The following is a 20,829-nucleotide window of genomic DNA, read 5'->3' on the forward strand; positions in this document are numbered from 1 at the left end:
CGAGGGTAATTGAAGGAATTATATTCAAAACAATACCTAACCATCTATTATTTCATGATTTCCATCTAATTTTTTTTAAAGCTAAGCAAGAATTTTTATTATTGGAAAAGAAAATTGCGAAAAGAACAAGAAACCTTATGGACCAATTGAAAATTAAAATTTAAGAGGGGTCATTTTCTAAGAAGGTATTGACCAACTATGCTCCATGAATAACAAGTCTTAATACACAGTCACTCAAACTAATTATCATCATCATGGCCTTCGGTTTCCTTAGGTAAGAAATACATGACTCTTTTTTTTATTACAATCGTGATAAACTTGAGGAATGACATTAGGCATTTGGTTGTCTACTCGATTGCATATATAACTCAAACAGCTATGAAGGGAGGTGAAAATAATTACAATTGAGATAGATAAAGAGAGGCAGTAAAAAGAAGCAATTATGTCAACAAAAAGAATCACTTATGTCAACAAAAACATCAGATATAGTCCCACAGTTTGAGTGGTGCAATGATAACAGCCATTCATTATGAATTGTGGTTATTTATAACTGTCATTCATATTGAACCAGAAACAACAATTATATCGGATCAAAATTCAAATTGCATCAACAGGAAAGTGTATGCAATTAGATCAAGTGTGAATTGCAATTTTTTAAGAAGATTTAAGGTCAGGGTTACCTCTTGAACAAGGTCCCTAGTAGCAGGTATTCCCATAACAACAGTATACACTAAATATGACTTGCGCTTTCTTAACCTCTTACAGACCTCCATAACAAAAATGTAGATAATAGTCATAATACATGAAAATCATCATTCAAAATTCTGCCAGATTAAAGTAATTTCAATTCTCTCATGAAAGTCTTGCAAAAAATGGCAATTTTGTGACGCCTAGATTAGTTAATACTCATTACTTTCTACCAAATATTTTATGATCCTAATGTTGAATATGATGCTATTAATCTTTTTTTTGTAAGTATGTAGATTATTGATTTCCTCATGAGGCCCTGACATCAGATCAAAGATGTATTTTGTTATTTTTGTAGCTTATGTTCTCTAATGGATGTTAATGTTTGCATACACACAAAATCACGGCCAACAATACTCTCAAGAACAGAAGATTTTCCAGAACTCTGAAAAATACATCTGGAAAAATACATCAGACCGGCAAACATACAATCTTCAATTAAATAATAACATTGGTAATAAAATAACATATCCAGTACCTATAATTTGCTTTATAATGCACAAAACAGTTCCTTTAACACCAATTCATTGAGAAATTAATACTTGTAACAAATAGCACAAAATTGGTAGATAGTGAATTGAAATCGGGCGAGATTAAGTTAACAAAGGCTGTCTTGACGAAATGAAAGCAAATTTGACACCGAAAACTAAGATTGAATTACAACAAAGGATAAAACAACCTAAATTTCAATCGTTCTTTAATCAAATTGGGGCTTTTAGGGTTAGGGTTTTTGCCGCTTCAAAGGGAAAAAGGAGAGAGAGAATGGCGGAGTATGATGAAGTGAAAAAATTAAAAAACTTTCAAGCGGCATCAATCGGGGGGCGCCGCTAAGTGGAGGAAGATAGAGGAGAGAGAGAAGGTAGAATGGAGGAGAGAGAAAGGGTCTTATAGATCGAGAATGAATGAATCCCTTTTACAAGTACATTTAAATGGTATAGATAGATATGGATAGTGAGCGTTGTATTAGACACACCTATTACAACGGCTAATTCTTAGTCGTTGCGTTAGACCCTGATCTTAAGCAACTATTGCGTTAGACCCTGATCTTAAGCAACTATTGCGTTAGACCATGCTGATGCCACGGTAACTTATATAGCCGTTGCAATAGCCTAATTTTGGGCGTTGCATTTGATCAAAAATGTAGTAGTGTAAGTATGAGGCGACTCGATAGGTTTATAAGTCACATCTTATGTCCAGGTTACTCTAAAAGTCCGACTTATTAGGGGTTTTTTGTAGTAGTGTTGTTTCTATTTTCCAAACTTGGATGGAGGATAACATTAAAGGATATAATAATATAAAAATAATTAAAATTAAATACTCAATACTTCTTAGGTCTTATGAAAAAAATCAAGACTTTTATAGAATAAAATTACTTTTATATGATTTGATGAAACATACTAATGTAATACAATTATACGAACTACGTAGTATGTAAAAGAACATTATATATATAACGGATTATAATGATCCCTTATACCGTTTCACTCGTCTGTCACATAAGTACCGTAATAGTAATTACTATTTCGTACTACACTACACAATTACATACACAACATGTAAGAGAGTGAGGGATAGCTCAAGTGGTTAGAGCTTCCCTCTTAATTCTAGGAAATCGTAGAATCGATTCTTATCCTTGCTCTTATGGGCTCTCTAAACACCAAAAAAAACATACACAACATGTAAAGATTTAAAATAATGTTTAATGGATCACGACATGATTATAATGGCATACATAGAGAGTATTGCCTCTATACAGCTATTGAGCTATATATATAGTTACTATTCCATATTACCACACTGCATTGCACGCTACACTAAACGTCTTTATAATGATTCAATATATATTTCAATGGCATATACGACATGGAGTAAGAGCAAGTTTAGCCCCAAGTCTTAAGAGTTGGATGTGACATCATTTTTGGTGGTCCCCATTGAAAATGATGTCATCAAATTCTTGTTAAGATTCACTAAAACTTGTCCAAATTTATCACTTTAGCCCTAAGATTTAAATATATGACACACACACACACATATATATACTCTTTTTATAGGTAGAAAAGTATAAAAAAAAGGATAATATAAATAAAATTGAGGTGGGTCCCAATCTCAAGTCTTAAGTCGAGTCTTAAAATTCCAATCCTCAACTTAAGACTTGCTTGAGATTTAAGAAGAAAAATGGAGAAAGTCTTAAACATAAGTCTTAAGACTCAAAATGATAATGTCACCCAAGTCTTAAGACTAAATATAGTTACCACTCCATACATAAGTTACTACGTACTTTATAATCCATACGATTGAATTTAGTTACTACTCCATACATAAGTTACTACGTACTTTATAATCTATACGACTAAATATAGTTACTACTCCATATATATACTGCGTACATTACACTGCACACTACAATAGAAGTCATCATAATGATTCAATGGTAGATAAATAAAGTACTAACTACATACACAGTCTACTAGTTACTTCTTCATACTCCGTACAAGTATATATACAAAGTTACTACGTAATCCATATATACTATACTACATATATTCTACATTACACAAAACACCATATAGTGATTAACGGCATATATAGTTACTACTACATATAGATATACTACACTACTATACACTGCATATATTATTCAATAATGGCATATACAATTATACATGGAGTGCTGAAAAACTTGTATATATCATATCATATTAACATATTAACGATTAAAATAATGCACTAATCAACAAGTCCACAAATAATAAAAACCATTTATAGTAAATACAAAAATATATTATTTTATAGCACAATTAGATCGAATAAATTGGATTATTTATTTATTAATTAGTTAAAGCAATCGAGAGTGTGGAAATGACACTTTTCTTTTTGAATAATGGATGGCCAATTTTTAGCCAATAGTCCAACACCAATCATATTAGATGCCAAATACCACTAATAACTTTCTCAAACAATCACCTAATTAAAGCTCAAAATATGATCAGATATTTGGGAGCCAAAATTTGCCATTTTTGTCTACAATTGTATTAAGCTAAAAAGGGTTAAAATCATATCATGTACAAAAGAAGAAATCTTTAAGGTTACATGTATTGATGTAATACATAATGTAAGAATATATTCCATCATAAAATAAAATAAAAAAAACTAAGTCAACACTTACCGACATCTTTTAATGGAGAAATTATATAGTGGGCTACCAGAATATATCATCATTATTTCTCAAATTTTATGCTGCATGATCATATATAAATAGATGAGCTTGGTACGACGATATTTGCATCACAATATATATATTTATAATAAGATGAGAAAATAAATGTTATGATTTTATATATGAAGAGAAGGGACTTGCATGAAGAAAAGGGTATTTGGTTTGGTAGCCAAGGATGACTTGCCTGCTCCATGAATTTTATTGGTGATCTTTTAATAAAGGATCCCAAATTACTTGGTATCAGGCAGTCTCCTTGGCTATCTTGACCGACTCTTTTCTCTCATGTTAGGCCTCTTCTTTTTTTAGCTTCATTGCTCGTTATTATATCGATCTATATGCTCTATCACATGAGTAGTTCTCGAATTTTCAATTTATGGTATGTTGTCTTTTATTTCTTAGCTTAAGTTGTGCTTATGCAGTTCTTCACATGCAATTTTTATGATAATTTTGTTTTAAATAAACAAGGCCACATTCTACTATCACTAATTATTGAGAATTGATCCTTTAGAACACTAGAAAAATATAACTCTTGTGTTACTAAACGCTTGATTATTTACATTGATGCAGATTAGGTGAGTCTATAGACACAATCTTATTTCTACTCGTCAAAAGGATGTCAACCTATTGTGTCTAAATTAAGTGCAGAAGTAACTATTCAAAACATATAAATAAATAATAAATAAAAATTAAGTGCAGAAGTATGCAAAATATTGAGGTTTTAATTTGTTAATAATACTATTGACTCTGATGCTACTTGGCTCCGTAATCTCTTATCTGAGCTTCATTGTATTCTTTGATAGGCTGCTTTTGTTTATATGATAATATCAGAGTGTCGTTATTTGTACACCAACGCACAAAGTATGTTGAGATCAATATTCATTGTGTTCATGAAAATGTTGCTTGCATTACGACAATTTGGATATTACATAATTAATGTTTCTTTTTGGTATCAATTTGCCAATAATTTTACAAAAGGCTTTTCTCGGATGACTAAGGGATAATCTACTCACGAATACGAATATAATATAAGATAATCTACTCATAGATACGAGTATAATATAGGATGTGATATATTAATGTAAATGCATGTTATCCTTGTTTGACGGGAACAAATTTAGGACTTTCGATTTTATATTGTAACTCTTATAATGTTACGTTGATCAAAATGGAATACTCGACCTCCCGTTGAGGGAATTCACAAACTTTATCAAGTGGTGCACTATTCTGAGAGGTGATACTTCCACCAAACATATGGCCTATCGCCTATGCAATAAACACAAATAATAATGGGTGAAAAGAAAGATTTTTGGATTGTTTGGAACATTTATTGGTCAACCCAAATCCAGCCATCAAAAGAAAAAATCAATCAATATTATACTTTTCAAATTCCGTTATCCATCTTAAAATGACAGAAGCCAAGTGCATTATCCAATACCATCAATCCATCATATCATTTGCTAACCCTAAGATTGTACCACTCGTGTGAATATCTCATAGTTTAATTGGTAAATTATTTAGAAAAAATATTTGAAATTTGAATTTTTATTTTATTTTTTAATATAAGGTTGTTTTTTTTTAATTGTCAACTAGTGTGTCGTCCGAGCAATGCACCGGGTTTTACTTTGAATATCAATACATATTATTTTAGCTATAAAATCATAAACTATATAAATTACAAAAAGCAAGTGAACCATAAAAACTAATGAAACTAAATAAACGCCTTCAAATGATGTGTTGTACAAATTAAAGTATTTAGTGTATTATGATTGCATGTGAAGCATAATTCAAAGTTAGCAAAGTTGGTAAGAACATTAATCATTTGTTAAAATGGACTATGTGGCATATTACGGTGATGTGGCATACTTAATGGACTATGTGGCATATTACGGTGATGTGGCATACTTTGAATACATGTGAAGGGTGCCACGTGGCACATATCTTGTATTAGAAACGCTTTTTAATATATATATATATATATATATATATATATATATATATATATATATATATATATATATATATATATATATATATATATATATATATATATATATATAAGAAAAAAAAATTAATTTACTATATTAGGTGAACATTATTGTTGTTATATATTTTTCCACATTTCAATGAAACAAGAGCATGTCTTATAGAGCTACCAAAAATCCAATGTGGGATGCTAAGTATTTGTCATCTTGGTTTTGGTATAATAGACAATATTGGAAGTTTGGAACAGCCATAATCAGCATCACAAAACTTTAATTTATTAAGAGTAATATCAATGAATTTGGGCTCACTGATATTGGGTCTTGCATGAAGAGAAGGGTCTTTGGTTTGGTAGCCTGTTCCTCCTACTAGTCATTTCATGGGGAGCTTTGACTTTATTATTATTAAGTACTCATGTAATAAAGTTATTAATAAGGTAACTCCCGATAAATTAGAGATGTAAATCCTTCAACTAATTTAGATATTTATGTATAAAAACAGTAGGATTGAAAATTTTGATTGTTTCTTCATTCCAACCTGCTTTGAATAAGTAATTAAAAGTCAGCTTAATTTCTTGGGATATGATAAGATTGTTTGGTTGAATGCACGAAACAATTGCTTGGAAAGGTCATTCGCAGACTTGCAGCTCGGGTAGAAGGGTACTTATTAAAAAGCAAGTCAATGCAATAAGCGTGTTTTCATCGATGAGTTAACTAACTTTCAAGAGGTGCAAAAGCGATTTTTCTGTTGACATGCTGAAACCGTTCAACGTTGATGGTACAGCTAGAGTGCTTGAATGAATGGCAGAAGAGTAGTTTCTCAAGGGAGATTAGCAAGAGCTAATGATGCGGCACCAAATCGGTTATATTTCACAGCTTGAAGATTAATTTTTGTCCATACAAACATCTAAAGGACAACATATAAGTGTTCGTTTTTGAACATAATGAAATGCTGGACAATACTTTTGTCCAGCTTAGGTTGCAGAGCACACTGATCAAAAGGTTAAAACCCACATACAGAGTACATATGCTTAGAAGACAGTATCTGAATGACAAAGCTGCCTCCAACCCCCTTCCAATTGACATGTCAAGTCTTTAGCCCATAGCATACTTCTGAGTCCAGCTCCTTGCGGTGCTCTCATATTTCGCCCTATCAGTCTTGTACATGTGAGCAATTTCTGGCACTAGGGGATCGTCGGGATTTGGATCTGTCAAGAGCGAGCAGATTGAAAGCAAGACCTGCTCACAACAAAATTTACTATTAGCATAGTTTTTTCACAAGATCATGACAGCAGATTCCAGGCATGATCATTAATTGGTCTTATGGACATCATAAAACTGCCTAGGATTGCCATAAACCTATTTCCTCTGATGAGGAAAGCTAATTTTTAGAGAGCTGTGATGCCAAAAAAAAAAATGTCTAACAAACCTTTGAAATGGTAAGGGCAGGGCTCCACTGCTCCTTCAAGATATCTAAGCAAATGCTTCCGTTGCTGTTGATATTGGGGTGAAAAACCTTTGTCCTAAATGCTACCTGCTCATATTGCCACCAGGAAAAATTAATCTCAAACATCGGGAATAGTACCATGTACCCACAAGATTCAATGAAAGGATTCAGCCTTAAAAGTTAGAGATCACTATCAATTTTCAGCAACCATTTTTTTTAGTTTTAATTAGAGTGCAAAGTTCCAGCAGTAAACAGCAGGCACGATAATAATGATCATAAAGCTAAACGAGAAAATGTAACACACAACATAGGTCCAGAAAGAAGAAAGAATAGCAGCACTGCTAAATACTCCTAGAAGGATTGAGAGCCTATATCCAACAGATTGAGTACTACGGAGTAATTACCTTGGGGGGTTTAAATGGATAATCTGGGGGGAAGTGAATAGTAACAAGGAAAACACCCCCTGCGTAAGGACTGTCAGGAGGGCCCATAATTGTTGCTTGCCAATGAAACATGTCTTCACCCACAGGACCTGCCAAAAAGTACATTCAATACCATCAGCTTCTTACAATTCTTCTACACATAGCTAAAATAAAGAGAAGAAAACAAAATAATGTTATCGCAGGACCTGTAAAGATTCCCAAATTTAACTTGCTTTGAAGATAGATAATGGAGATTGAACAGGCAAGCGGGGAGATTAGTAGGCAAGAACACGATGTGATGGTAAAGTCAGCTATAGTGTGATATTTTTTGAGGGAGGCTTAAGGGGAAAAGAAAGTAACAGCATTTTACAACAGAATACTTTTACAAGATACTAAGTTTCTGTCATGATTCATCATACAAGCAGTCAAGCATAATAAACATTTCAGACTCTTCTTTCACAAAGAGAACCAAGCATTAATCTCACCAACTACGCATTTCATATGTGTACCTTTCCTTTTCAATAGATTTCAAGACATATGCACATCCCCCTCGATAAGAGATCAAAATGGAGAAAGTAAGCAGTGTTCACGGGATACCATGCCTGTCATATGCTCCAGCAGTAGTCTTGAGACGAAAAGTAGCCACCGCATAGTGCAGAATACGTGATTGTGAAAATGAAATAATCTAAACCATGATAGGACTTTGTGGCAGAAGTTTGGAAAATAGTAATCAACGGAACAATTGAAAATTTAAGGCCAAAGGAATATAGAACCATTCAAAATTTTCAGATCGCCAAAGGAAGCAGTGAAAAAAAAAAAATCAAAATTTACAATCATGTTTAAAATAGAAATTTTTTGTAAGTTCTTTGACAAAGATCCATAAGTAGAAGATAAGTAGATAACTATAATTGTCAAGCAAAAAAAGAAGAATCCTATAACTTTGTAAAAATATTCAGAAGGCAAATATGTTGCTTGATAAACTTTCAGAGAGCATGATAACACAGCTTATCTAACCTTAAAGGCTGAAATTTTTGAAAAGCATGAATACTCATTATTCAAATACAGTTGGATGAGGAAAAAAAAAGGGTGAACAAAGATTTTAAAAACCTATGATCAGATAGCAAGCCTCCATGAGGCACAAGGAATTACCCGCCACATGAAGCAAAAATGGAATAGCAAACAGGTGAAGATCCCCCTGGTCAAAGAACCCAACATTAACTACTTTCAGTTAAGAAAACCGCATGAATTTCTACACATGTAACACTTGCTGAAGAAACCCTAAAATACAGTAATCCTGGAAATTATACAAAGAAGGATCAACAAACTATTTTACTGTCTAATCCTAAAACAAGTAAAATATAACGAGCAAATGATCAAGAATCAGAAGCTCCACACAGTCCACAACAACGCTTAAATGAATAGTGTCACTACAATGAGTACCATCCTCATTATACCATCTCCCAACGCTCACTAACAAGGCACCTGCCTATGGTAGGCTCAGTAGCAGAGTAAAGAGAGTCGGATGGTTACACCATTATCCATACACCTTCTGACCTTCATCGTAATCTTATATGATTTATCTTCTCCACAATAAGGACTGCGTAAACATAATTCAGCCCCACTCCGAATTGTTGAGCACCATAAACAAAAATGCGTATGACAGACAACCTCAATCATAAGAACCAAACCTTGTCTGGATTACTTGAAAGTTTCTCTCGATAACATGATTTACACAGCTAACAATACACTAAACTTTTGCATTCATTTCAATCCTTCACAGCTAACAACACACTAAACTTTTGCATTCATTTCAATCCTTAATTCTTTATGGTCCTACAAGTGATAAAAAAAAATTATGCCAATAACATTTTACATTCACTAATCATTACTCCGAAACCAAACATCAGTCTAAAAAAATCGCCATCTCACAAACATCAAACACACAATCATGCTACTCTCAGCATCAAACTCCACACAATCATCACAAAAAATTCATTCACCGCGAATCAAATATAATCCAATCAACAAATCCAATCATTTAACAATTCATAGCTCAATTCTACACATATACAGCATAATTAATCAAATTATACCGGCACTGCAGGAAGTCGGAGGATCTTTTTGAAGATCCTTGAGCTCCTTCAAAATCCTCTTCGACGCCATCCCCTTAAAACCTAAAAAAATCAAAACAATTCATCAGATCAACTCAGATCTTCAAGATCCAACAGAATTCAACAAAAAAAACCTCAAAAAAAAAATCCTAAATTACGCTAAAAACATTAAAATTCAAAAAAAATAAAAATAAAGATGATCATACCTCAGAGAAGAAGAGATAAAATTCTCTCTCTGTTTCTCTAATCTCTGACTGAAAATCGCGCAAAAATGATGAACACCGCTAAGAATTAGTTGATTTTGCGAAGGAAAAAGGGGATGAAAGGGTTTCCGATTTCCGCCGGAAGAAGGGAGGAAAAAGTAAAGGATAGAAGAGAGGGATTCTTTCTTTAAATTGGGGGAATTCTTTTATTTATTTTTTTTTCTTTTTTCTTTCTTTTGTTTTTTTATTTATTTGGGAGGTAACGTAATGCCGTAAACTGTAGCTGTGTGCAGTTGTGCAAGTGTGTGTTTGTGGGCTCTGGGCCTCTGGCTTTTGCTTATTGGTTCTTCGTCTACTTGGTCCTGCCGTCTTGGGTGTTCTCCATTATTGCTGTTTTAGGAGTCATTTTGGTTGTCGTATTTCTAAAGATGGCACTAAGTCGAGCTAGGCTTGTGTAACGATGATAATTAGTATGACGGTATAGCCCACTAGACATCTACGATGATGTGCTTTTCAAAAGATAGCATCAGACAGATTATATCGTGTCATGCTTACGTGTATTCGGTGTATTCATTATGTTTGAACATACTCATAACCAAAATTATAAGAACATAACATGGATTGTGATAGCTCGTCTCAATTCAACATGATACTTCATAACATTTATGTGTTATGTGGTGATTATATTCACTTTGCGAGTCAAGATAACACTTATGATTTTCTTTATTTAGTAGGTTTTTTCATGGCGTGTTAACCTAGTCATCTAATGTCATTGTTAGTCATCTACTTTCAATTCATAACAAATACGAATTTGTAAATCAGTTTAATAAGTAATGTGGTTTAAATTAGGGGAAAAAGGAAGAAAAAATATTCAAATTAATGAATATTATATTGTTTATCTATGAAAAATTGAAAATGCTTGGCAAAGTGATATTCACATATGTGGGAGTATAATACAAATTAATTTAATATCTCCATTTGAGATTAGTGAAAAATAATAATTTTACCGGAGATAGAGAGAGTGCTTATCCCCTTGGATGAGAATGAATTGTATGGCATTAATTTTTCCAATAAAGTTTGATCTCTTATTTCTTGTAATAAAAAACATTTTATTGTTCATTTCCTTAAAAGAAGAGATTCCCATAAGTAAAAATATTGCTCCTATGATTGTTAACGTACAAACCCACTTGTTATGAATAGATTGGAGTGTTTTCATTTTAAATTTGCCTTTTATGCATAGTTAGGAAAATTTCCATAATACAGTAAATGTTATTTTTTCTCAAATGTCATTGAGTGTTGTAGAGAGACATTTATCGTTGTTACTAATTGTTGAGTCATTTGATGTGAGTAAGAACAAATGCATCATCAATTAAGATGCAATCAACATATAAGCTAATGACCAAAATATAGAAGGTAAAGGAAATACGAAGTACATTACAACCTAATCATAACTCCATATATATATATACACGTAAATAGAGAAATTTATGCAAATAAGACCTAAATGTTAAGAATTATAAAGACATAGAAAAGATGTACACAATACACTTAAGAGATTAGTGAAGTACTGTATATGATAAATTGACAGAGTATATAAACCAATTTTGATAAACCGATGCTGCCGTGAGCGTAACAAAGAGATCATAAGTCCAGTTCTTTGAGTTTTTTACGCCGAATTCCAATTTATTTACATTAGGTATTCTCCTCGTGAGAAATGTTATGTTATACAGAGTATTTAATTTTTCTTAATTAAAATAAAAATATATATATATATATATGCTTGTACTATAATTTTTTTTTCTCCCGCAAAAATAAATTTTTGTTAACTAAACAGCATCTAGCGGGACCCTGACCAGGCAGCTGCGCACTCAGGTCATCAAAACCCAGTGGCGCATTCCCATTTCCATCTCACGATTCAACCCTTTGAATCGCCGGCGACTCGGACTAAATGGAGCGCCACAGCAACCGATACAGTAGTCGCCGAGTCCAGCTCACCGATTCCAAGCCTCGTTTCGACGCCGAACCTCAGCCGTCCGCTGAAAACCCGCCGGAAAATCTGGAGCCGTTCATGGGTGTTAAAGCTCGAAGGTTGGCTTCCTTTCACAGGGATTATAGAGGGGATTATCTTGATGTTTCTTCTAATCCTTACATTTTGAAGATCCTCAACAAACAAGGTAATTCTAATTTATATATACCCCTTTTTTATTTTTTATTTTCTCTTGATTTTATTTTCTGGGATTATGTTTTTAGGGTTTGTTTATAGTTTTGCTTGTGTAATTTAACGAAGGAAATTGATTTCAATGGATTATTAAGTATGATTGAGCATTGAAAGCTCCGATTGACGCGTGATTTTGTCAAGCATTTCTAAATTAAGACCATGCGGAGTATTAGGAAAATGTTAGATGGTTGGAATTTTAATGCTATGTAGTTCCATAATTGAGGGTATTAAGTTGAATGCTAGGGTTAGGTAGGTTGAAGTTGAAGGTTGATCTGATTCAAGAACTGGTGTAAATGAGTTGTTGTGATGATTTGACTCTGAAATATAATTTACTGCAATGAGTTATTGAGATGGGTTTTGTGTTTTTTGTATTGCTTGTTCAATCTTTAATTGAAATGTCAGATAGTATTGAAATGATAACTGTAGTTGCTAAAGATTTTAAGTACTAGTGCCAACTTTGCTGTTTCTGTTGGTTTAGATCGGTACGAAGACCAAGTATATGCAATTATAGAGGTTACACTGATAATGAGGTTTTGGAGTAAGTCATAAATTTGATCGGGTGTTCTGCACTTTGCTTAGGAATGTTTTGTTGTTATACAAGTGCGGAATTTAGGAAGAGTGATTACACGTGCACCGCAATTGCTAATTTTGCTTTCGTTTGGTGCCTTGACTTTTAGAAAGAAGTTACGGGTTTAGGACTATGTTAGGCTTATGTTGCTTAGCTATAGCTTGAATTGCGATTCGAGCAATGCAAGATCTCTTGTTGGTTGCCTACTTATGAATAGTGAATACTTTTTGTGGTTTTTTCCCCTTATGGTTGCTGATTGGTGTTCCATTTCCATCATTACTTTCTCTCATTGCTGGCTCTGGGGAGGTCAAATTTTACATAATAATTGACAGATAAAATGTGGTTTTTGACATTAAAGAGGTGGAAATTTAATTGCGATTGTTCATGTGGGATGAGTAAGTTGATATTAATTCTTTTCTCTCGTATATTAGAAAATTAGAACAAGTTGTTGTGCTACTCCAGTATAGCTACCTACTGTACCTAGCAGTTGGTAGGTGATATGTGTCTGGTAGATTTATCACAGTTATAAATCCAAGATTGCATGCATTGTCTTTAAGTAGACAAGATAGTAAGTTTTCTTGGTAGAAATCAGTATATCACTTAACAAGATAGGTTTAAGTCTGATTCAGACATTGATTACCAGTAGTCTAGTGGTTTTTATGAAATTTATTGGTCCTGTGTGATGACATAGACATGTATAGACTATATACTATGTAGAAATATTTGAGCGCTAGTTGTCTAGTTGGTTAACATTAATGCTTAGGTTTTAGTTTTTCTGGCGTTGATGCTCTTTAATCTTGCCTTATTATTCTAGGTGGAGATAAACCTTAGGTGATATCTTGAACAACTCATTGACAGATTAGATTGCGAGAGTGACATTGGAGCAAATATTTGATAGTGTTACCCTTGCAAATAAATTTTGCTGTTGGATCAATTTTGTGTCGATATGTGCTGTCCTAGTGTGTCGACATAGTTGTAGAAAATTGGCTTAGCCTCTCAAATCATTAAACTAACATGTTATTTCAGCTGTGAATTTTCTGCTTCTGATTTCATAGAAGTTATGAATTAAAAAGGCCATTATGTATTGATTAGATGCACAATTATCGTGTTGTTCTGTTGACTTACCATTACCTTGTAATCTTTTTTAGTCATAAGAACTGCCCAAATTGTGTGTGCTATTTTAGTTATGCTCATTGAAAAAGTTTGTTTGTTTTAAAGAATTGTGGATGTACTAATGAGGCTAGAAGAATTTCAGTATTATGATCAATTTCTAAGGATAAATATACTGTATACAAAAATCTACTAAAGGCCTAGAACTGTTTTGCTATCATGTCTGAGAGAGTATGAATTCCACATAATTTAAAATGCAGTATGGAGGCTGCAAATATTTAGTTCATTATGGTGGATGTTTTTAAGCATTTATATTCTGGAACTATAGCGGTATTGTCATGTCATCGCCATGTTAAAAAATTTACCGGAATGGAAAAATCTTTTGGAGAATATATGTTATGAGTATTTGGAAGTGAATACAAATTAGAGTGTCATTTTGAGACCTTGACGACGTTGGCGTGCTGTATGCTTTCATAGTTTTGCACTCCGTGCTTGGTATGAGGACTTGTCAAGTTTCGTTGACTGGATAGTTAAAAACAATTTGGTTTGCTTCTCTGTTTCATAGGTGACAGGCAAGTTCTTTTTGCTGATAAAGTTTTGAAGTTCACTAGTACTGGGAAGATGAAGAGGCGCATCCTGATAGTGACAGACTTCGCTCTCTATGTGATTGATCCTGAGAGTTATGCCCTTAAACGGCGGATTACCCTCTCTGCAGTAGAGAAGCTGTATCTAAGTAAATTATCTGATAATTTCTTCGCAATTGTCATTCCGACAGAGTATGATGTCCTGATGGCGAGCACTAGAAAGACTGAAATTGTTACTGTCTTGGTGGATGCTGCAAAAAATACATCTAACTTTGAGATTGATGTGATTTTCAAGAACAGGTAATTTTTCTCATCTCGATATGGCTCAAAACTATATCTCCAGCTCCTGCAATTTACTATGTAGTATATTGCGCCTAATTCATGTTTTCAGATCTGCAAAAACTCTTTTTTGATGATATTGGCTAGTGCTAAATGAAGTTCAAATCTTAATGGACTATGTTTATATGATCATTCTGTATACTAAGAATTTTTTAATTGTGGCGCTTCTCAATCACCCTAACCCGTCCTTTCTTCCGTTTGTGCTTCATCTTGTATGTGTGTAAGATTCAACATTTATGTGAAAGTGCAGACATAGGCTCTCAGTCAAATAGATCTCTTATTTTCTGCATAAGTAGCAGCTTCCTTAGGGCTTCCCAAAGTTTCACCTATCACGTATCCTTTCGGCTTTCAAATTTCACTGAATCACGTTTTACTGTTAGCACTTGAATTTTATGATTATTAAACAATTCCGATCAGTGTCTCCCATATGGTGAGCTGCTTTTAAGATTATTAAGAGATGTTGTTTTAAGGAATATTGTTAGGATGGCGGTTGGTGTTTATTGATCTATTAAGGTAAAGATGCATTGCCAGCTAGGTAGATGCAAGGTTTGAATGTTGGGGGCAGGTTTATGATTGTGGAAAGACTTCTTTAAAAAGAATTCTTGGGGAAAGGAGCGAGAAGATTGGCTCATGCCCTGTTATTTTCTATAGATTTTTGTCTAGCTGAACTGATTTTTACTAAACAAAAGTATTTTTGACTGATATACTAATGTAGTGAATTAGTGATGTTTTTGTTTTATGTGGCTACTAATTTATTGACCAAAACTGATAAATAACAACTTATTTTGTGCATTACTTAGTGTCATAATCAGTTCATGTTATAGCCAATTATATTTTTCATTAATTTGTCATATTTGATATTGTTTAGATTCTTGATCCTGCTATCTTTCTTCCTATAGATTCCAGTATAATCCAGCAGCTGATTTGGTGAAGGAAGTCTATTTCGAGGAAGTTGAAGGTTTGTCTTGCTTCCCCTTGTATCTATTCATTTATGAAATATCTCATTTACAGGTAAAATGTCCCATATTCAATTTGGTTAAGCTAATTAAATTTACTGTCTCTGTGTGTGTTCTCTTAGGTGGTGTAAAGACGCAAATTTTACGCAAGCCAGAGGAAGATTAGTTTGGCTTACTTAAGAGTTGAGATTTTTTAGTGTTGCGGATACATTGCTGTATGATGACTGATGTCTCTGGGTTTGCTGGTAGGCTCTGCATCATGTATCCAGGTCCTCGATACTAAAACCTTAATACTACGTAACGTGTAACCATGTACATCATTCTTTGTATTGTTTTCATAATTTTTAATCTCATCTTTGCTCTTATGGAAATTTTAGATGATCCAAATGTGTAAATGTACTCCAAAATCCATCATAATATTAAGTGAGGTTTCCAATATTCAAGAGGGTGACAGGGTGTCCTCAGGTGGAGGTAGTCTATCGCAAAATTTGATCTGGTTTTGGGTTGTGAGCATATAATAATGAAGCTCACATGCAACCCAGTATTCAAAGGTGAAAACCCATCAATGAAAAATGTTGATATTAGTAACATTTGGAAGTAATGAACACCAAAAATTACTGTTAAATCCGATCCTTAGCTAAGAGAACTGAATGTTTTGATTTACTCGTGTTAGTTATAAATACTATGTGCCTATGTGGTTATGTGTACTCAACATGTGTGTTGGTATCCAAGTATTCAATATTGAAAATCCTTTTTGGAAAGAAATTATCTGTGTTACCTGTGTAATTTAAAATATTGTGAGTCATTCATATTATGTGAAATGGTGTTGAAAATATAAGAATAATTTGTTCAGCTGTTGAGTTTTCAGTTTGAAACTTTTAAGGGGATGTTTGATTCGTTAATTGATATAAGCTTGAAACTAGGAATAAAACCAGGGTGTTATATGGGTATATAACTTGTTTAATACCATGTGGTTGGACGCTTGGTTTCATGTGAGTTTCTAAACCGCATGCTTTATGAAGTACGAGTATGAGTTTAGAAATTGAAATTTCTTAAACAAACAATAGGCATGGTTGTATGGGTTTATGAGTACTATGGGTTTTGTATGAACTAACACGCCCCGATGAATTTTGTATTAAGTTTCTTCCAAGTTTTTTTTGCCTCATAAAATGTGCTGGGGAGATAATCAATGTGTTCTCTAAAGTGGGTCAAGTAATGTTCATACTCCTGATCCAAGACATACATGATTGTACAGTTAAACAATCCTAACTTTTCCAGCCAAAAGAATGTTCAAATGGACAACGAATGATTTTCCTTCCTTTTCCTTTTCTTTTCTTTTTATGAAGTCAATCAAAATAGACAAGCAGGGAACTTAATATCAAAAGAAAGTGATCTAGTTTTGAGGGTGGTATCTAAGGCTTTGGATTAGATTTTGTCTACGTCACTGTCACTGTCCCTTGTGCGTTCGTATTAGTTAACTAAAAAAACACATGCGTTTAGCCTTTCGAAACCCTTGGTGGTTGTCCTTATCACTTTATCAGCATAGCTAATTTATCAATACTATTTCCAAACATTTCTTTTAGGCATCAAAATCTGAAACTTGAAGCCGCAAAACGATTCAAAACCAGGAAAGAAGGTAGCTATATAATTGACTTGGGTTGTTTACATTTTGCTAAGAATCTTGGAGGGAAATAATAATGCTCTTAGCTAACTCTTTGACAATTAGCTGGCTTTGGTTGGTAAACTACTTTCATCCCACTTTCTCCTTAAAAAAAATACAGAGTAAATAATGGACAATAATAATAATAATAATAATAATCTAGACCATGTGCCTCAATTTGTAAGCAAAAATTATTTCCAAAAAAGAAAAATCCAACAATATTGGTTTCAACTAAATTTAACTACTAGTACAAGCAATCTTATTGTGGGGTTACATAGGTAGATGATCCTGTTTCTCCTGTATGTGAAAGGCCTGTTGGTGTTGGAGTTGAAGCCTCCGATGATGGGTGGGTGTCGGTGCTCTCTAGCCGTATGTCCTCCACCATTTTGACAACATCCGACATCTTTGGCCGTTTCTCCGGGACTCTCTCAGTGCAAGCCATACCTAGTTGTAGCATTGTCACCATCTCTTCCTCTATGTTAGGAAACTTTAAGAGCTCTACATCAAACACTTCAGCTGTCCACTCTTCTCTAACCACAGAATACACCCATTTTACTAAGTGTGTACCTTCTCCTAGGGGAGTTTTTCCTGTGAGGAGTTCTAGTATCAGGACTCCGAAGCTATAGACATCGGACAGTTGAGTTGCTTTCCGAGAATCTGTGATTTCTGGAGCCCGGTACCCTATAATTCGTTGGATTGGAGGGACTGTGGGCGTGACTATGGTTGCTAAACCAAGGTCCGATACACAACCGTAGTTTTGAGGGTTTAGGAATATGTTTGAGGACTTTATGTTTCCATGGACTAGTTTTCCACCATTTTGAGAATGGATGTGAGCAAGGCCTCTTGCTGCACCTATGGCGATTTTTAGCCTGGTTTCCCAATCCAATGGCAATCGATTTTCTTTTTTCCCTGCAAAACATATTAAGATCTTTATATAAACAACTCTTTTAATTCAATGAAAACAAAGCAATATACAAAATCACATACCATGTAACATTGTTGATAAGCTGCCCTGTCTGAAATAATCATAAACCATAAGGTTCTCATCTTTGGAATAATAGTATGCTCTGAGAGCAGCAACATTCTCATGCTTAATGTTACCAACAATCTCCATCTGTTGCTCGTACTCTCGCTTTCCCACACTCACTTCCTTAAGTCTCTTTACTACCACGGTGTTAGAGTCCTCTAGGGCGGCCTTGTAAGTTGTTCCAAACATGCCTTTGCCAAGAACCTCTGCTGAAGCCCTTAAAAGATCCTCCAAGTCAAATGCCATATTTGAGCCTTCAAAAAATGTGATCCTCGCGTTCTTTTCTTCTCGGCTTTCTGAAGGCAACCTTTTCTTCTTTGAGTAGAATTTTTCCGTCTTTTGTGCCTCTGCATCATCGTCTTGCTGCTTGCTTTTTTTGCTCGACCACAAAACAATCATGCACACTGCAATCATAACAAACAAGACTGCAGCACCACCAATGATTATTCCCAACAATGCTGTCTCACTGATCTTCTTGGCCTTATGAACTGAACTGTCAGGCGGAACAGATGATGGTATCGGAGGAATTGCAACCTCCCTCGAGGTAACATTATTGCCCGAAAATGATGAACTTGGAAATCTCAGAAGAGAATTAGGAATACTCCCATTCAAATGGTTGTTGGAAAAGTTTAGAAACCTCAAACTTGGGATCCCCAAATCAGGAATTTGACCAGAGAATGAGTTGCTTGAAAGATCAAGAGTTGTAAGCTGGGTTAAATTCGAAAGCGAAAGAGGAATACTTCCATTGAAGTTATTATTGGATAAATTTAGTACCACAAGATTATGCCAAGCAGATAAATTCAGAGGTAGGGGACCAGAAAACCTGTTGGACTGTAAATACAAAGAAGTCAAGTTACTCAACCTTGAAAAATCAGATGGAAAAACACCTGAAATCCCATTGTTTCTAAGGCTAAGTGTTTGAAGGAAAGAAAGCCGGCTAAGTGTGTTAGGAGGGATCGAGCCTCGCATTCCGACTCCCGGTAGTCTGAGAGCAATAACCCCTGTCTGACGATCATCACAAGTCACACCAGTCCAACTGGTGCACAAGGGAGTGTTCTGATCCCAGTTCAGATACCGCGAATGTGAAGTGTTTTGTAGGAAATCAAGCAAGGCTTGCTTGTCTTCCCATGGCTCACCATAAACATGTAACAAACACAACCCAAAGAAAATGACTGATCTAAAGAAGAATCCAAATTTGCCCATTTTTTTCTTCTTTCTTCTGAAATGAAGAATCCAGGAAATAGATTTTTCTACACTATTTACTGCTTCTGACAATCTGGGTCATAATCTGATAAAATATAAGGATGATGTAACATCAGAATTCAGAAGGACAGACATATATAGTTATTATATGTTGAATGCATTTAATTGTAAAACGTTAAGTAATAATTTCAACGGTCATTTTTCTGCAAGTATTAAGAGCAATATTAAGAAATTTCAGTTACGGAATTACTACTACTATTAGTACAATTTTTTCTTAAGTTAGGTGATTTTTTTGGTTTTCCAGGAAATATGTACCTAATTTAGGCTAGAAACTTGTTGCTTGTACACAAAAAAGTTCCAACCTTTTTGCTGAAAATTGGCAGAAAAAAAAAAAAACTTTTTTCCCGGGTAACAAACACAGAATTTCCCACAGTAAAGTCTAAGGTCGGGACCTCGGATTGAATCTCGTCTACATCACTACCCGTTCAGCTCTATATGCACCAACCAAAGAAAGAAAGGAGAGGGAAAGAGAGGTAAACTTACTTATTGATGATCAGATAACAAGAAGACTGATAAAGGCAGAATATCCATATTTGTAATTCTGTTTCATTTTTTTGTTCCTGTCTTTTGAAAATTCAACTGCAGGAAAAAAGTAGTTGAAGCTGAGTGAGAAGACAAAGTAAAACAACAAAGTTGTAAACTTTTTACACTTTCAGAAAGTGGGTTTGTACCAGAAGTTCATAATCTGCAACAAAATCAACAATGAGTCTGACTTAATTCTCTGAATTCAATCACCCAAAAAAATGAAAAAAAAAAACAGAGAATTATGAGACAGAAAGAAAATGATGAGAGAGAAACAAGAGCATGTGAAATAGAAATAATGTTTATTGCTTTCAAAAGGGTAAGTCATGAATAGAGAGAGAGGTCAGCCAATAGAAAATTAATTATTACAAATTGATGATCATTAAAGGAAACTTAAATAATGAAATTAATAAATTGATTAATTAAGATGGTAATGACATTAAATTTTAGTGAATA

The 20,829-nt window shown here is 34.0% G+C and overlaps 3 protein-coding genes across 3 annotated transcripts; 1 reads left to right on the forward strand and 2 right to left on the reverse strand.

Moving 5' to 3' along the window:
* Positions 1–6,787: 6,787 nt before the first annotated feature.
* Positions 6,788–10,341, reverse strand: LOC145562723 (ubiquitin-conjugating enzyme E2 28-like). Its single transcript, XM_081623097.1, has 5 exons — positions 10,130–10,341; positions 9,906–9,986; positions 7,795–7,922; positions 7,373–7,477; positions 6,788–7,182 (listed from the first exon to the last, which is right to left on the reverse strand). Exons 2-5 carry the CDS (start codon positions 9,973–9,975, stop codon positions 7,039–7,041), a joined length of 447 nt encoding a protein of 148 aa, XP_081479223.1. The 5' UTR covers positions 9,976–9,986; positions 10,130–10,341; the 3' UTR covers positions 6,788–7,038.
* Positions 10,342–11,925: 1,584 nt separating this feature from the next.
* Positions 11,926–16,339, forward strand: LOC145564358 (uncharacterized). The gene is made up of 4 exons (XM_081624680.1): positions 11,926–12,300; positions 14,588–14,906; positions 15,845–15,903; positions 16,024–16,339. Exons 1-4 carry the CDS (start codon positions 12,075–12,077, stop codon positions 16,065–16,067), a joined length of 648 nt encoding a protein of 215 aa, XP_081480806.1. The 5' UTR covers positions 11,926–12,074; the 3' UTR covers positions 16,068–16,339.
* A 1,391-nt stretch (positions 16,340–17,730) lies between these two features.
* LOC145564359 (putative inactive receptor kinase At4g23740) lies at positions 17,731–20,829 on the reverse strand. The gene is made up of 4 exons (XM_081624681.1): positions 20,523–20,829; positions 20,335–20,430; positions 18,549–19,876; positions 17,731–18,470 (listed from the first exon to the last, which is right to left on the reverse strand). Exons 3-4 carry the CDS (start codon positions 19,789–19,791, stop codon positions 17,821–17,823), a joined length of 1,893 nt encoding a protein of 630 aa, XP_081480807.1. The 5' UTR covers positions 19,792–19,876; positions 20,335–20,430; positions 20,523–20,829; the 3' UTR covers positions 17,731–17,820.

This window comes from Chenopodium album, chromosome 10, assembly GCF_948465745.1.
Source record: "Chenopodium album chromosome 10, dcCheAlbu1.1, whole genome shotgun sequence".
NCBI classification, from domain to species: domain Eukaryota; kingdom Viridiplantae; phylum Streptophyta; class Magnoliopsida; order Caryophyllales; family Amaranthaceae; genus Chenopodium; species Chenopodium album.